At 49.5% G+C, this 1,532-nt stretch overlaps 1 protein-coding gene across 1 annotated transcript; it reads right to left on the bottom strand.

The window, feature by feature from the left end:
- Positions 1-7: 7 nt before the first annotated feature.
- Positions 8-1,351, bottom strand: TERG_02457 (uncharacterized protein; the record flags this gene model as incomplete). The annotated part of the gene is made up of 4 exons (XM_003237696.2): positions 1,065-1,351; positions 961-997; positions 659-896; positions 8-581 (listed from the first exon to the last, which is right to left on the bottom strand). Exons 2-4 carry the CDS (start codon positions 989-991, stop codon positions 8-10), a joined length of 843 nt encoding a protein of 280 aa, XP_003237744.1. The 5' UTR covers positions 992-997; positions 1,065-1,351.
- Positions 1,352-1,532: the final 181 nt, after the last annotated feature.

Genomic DNA, 1,532 nt, shown 5'->3' with positions numbered 1-1,532 from the left:
AAGAACATCATTTCTGCTGTTCATGATTCAAGGTTGCATCGGACACGTCTGCTTGTCTGGGCCGGCATGTTTGCAACACTTCTTGGCTTACACTTTCGGCAATACGCACCCGGATAAAATGACTTGGTTTGCTCAGCAGGTTCCAGATAAACCTCGCATAGGATCCCGGGATCGGTGTCGTGACATCAGCCGGCTCATAGCGAAGATTGATAGGGAAGATCTTGGTAGATGGTGTCGCTGAACAGAGAGAAGGGCTGAGCTCAAGGATTCCCTTACCGTTGGTGGTAGTGCATTCGGGGAAAACGACGACACAGCGGGCTGGATTCCGTTTAATAAGCGTCGATATGTCGATTAGATCCGCCTTGGACGAATGGGGTGGCGTGGGCTCTGGCGAGTCGAAAGCATGAATAATAGCTTGCAGAAGCGAAACCTGCTTCACCTTACGTGTCCCAGGGTAAGAGGTGGTAAACACTGGATTGAATATGGCCGCCAGGTAGACAACGTCAATGGGGCTAGTGAACGACGAAGCAATTACTGTTCCTGGTCCGGGAAGACGTGTTTGTACATGCTTCGCCAGTGATCTGTGTAGTGGTGTGTGTGTGTCAATGAAGCAGTTTCAAAGTAAGATGCCGCTGGTGGACGTATAGATCCAACTCACCCTTTCTTCACCCCTTCGATCTGTAGATCTACCCACCAAATGCCCGGTATGCCCAGTATTGTCCAAAGAGATATCTTCGTCCCTAGACTTCCTATGGGAAGCCACTGCAATATGCAGAAATAGAAGAGACAGGCTGATATTAACAGTGGGAATCGCACAACAAACAGAAAGGTGTGAAATAAAACTGATATCGTCGGTGTCTGGCCCACGATAGGTAGGAACGGAGCGATTCCCGAAGCTGTATACTGTCAGCGCCTCTCGAGCACTGGATTTATAACCACCGTAGTTGCTAGCGAACGCACCTCGATCCCGAAACTGGGAGTACTTCTCCATGACTGACTACATGAGCCGGTTAGAAGACGTGGTCACCGATTATACCCCTCCATGCTTTGGGAAAACAACATACCTTCCACAGTCGATATATTTCAGCCAGCGCTCCTTTGCCCCTAACTAACTTATCCACAAAGCCCGCTCTCTCAGTCGCAAAAGAGGTGTGTCGTGAATCGCGTCGGGTCGTTGGTCATTATGTGCCCTGAGGGTCAACTGCCAACTGTACAAGGCACTTTCCCTTGGGATACAGCTTGGGGATACGCTGTGGGATAAACGTCAGAGAGCTCGATCCTGTCCTGTCCACCCTGTCCTTTTCAACCTGAATCTCCATCCCATCGCTGCGCTTCTTCCTTTCACATGCAAGAACCAAAAAAAAAAAAAGCCCACTAAACCGAACGATTGTTTTTGGTCATTTGGAGGGGTCAAGGTCGAGTTGACGGCCGGTTTTACCAGCGAAGAGGCCCAATAACTTTCATTCATAAACTGAAAAACCCGAGACCTGGTCTCAACTTCGCTTTTTGCCCCGAGGTTCGATCCTCGATGA

This window comes from Trichophyton rubrum (assembly GCF_000151425.1).
Source record: "Trichophyton rubrum CBS 118892 genomic scaffold supercont2.2, whole genome shotgun sequence".
Classification (NCBI taxonomy): Eukaryota; Fungi; Ascomycota; class Eurotiomycetes; order Onygenales; family Arthrodermataceae; genus Trichophyton; species Trichophyton rubrum.
The sequence above is the reverse complement of the archived record's forward strand: the minus strand, read 5'-3'. Positions and strand labels throughout refer to the sequence as shown.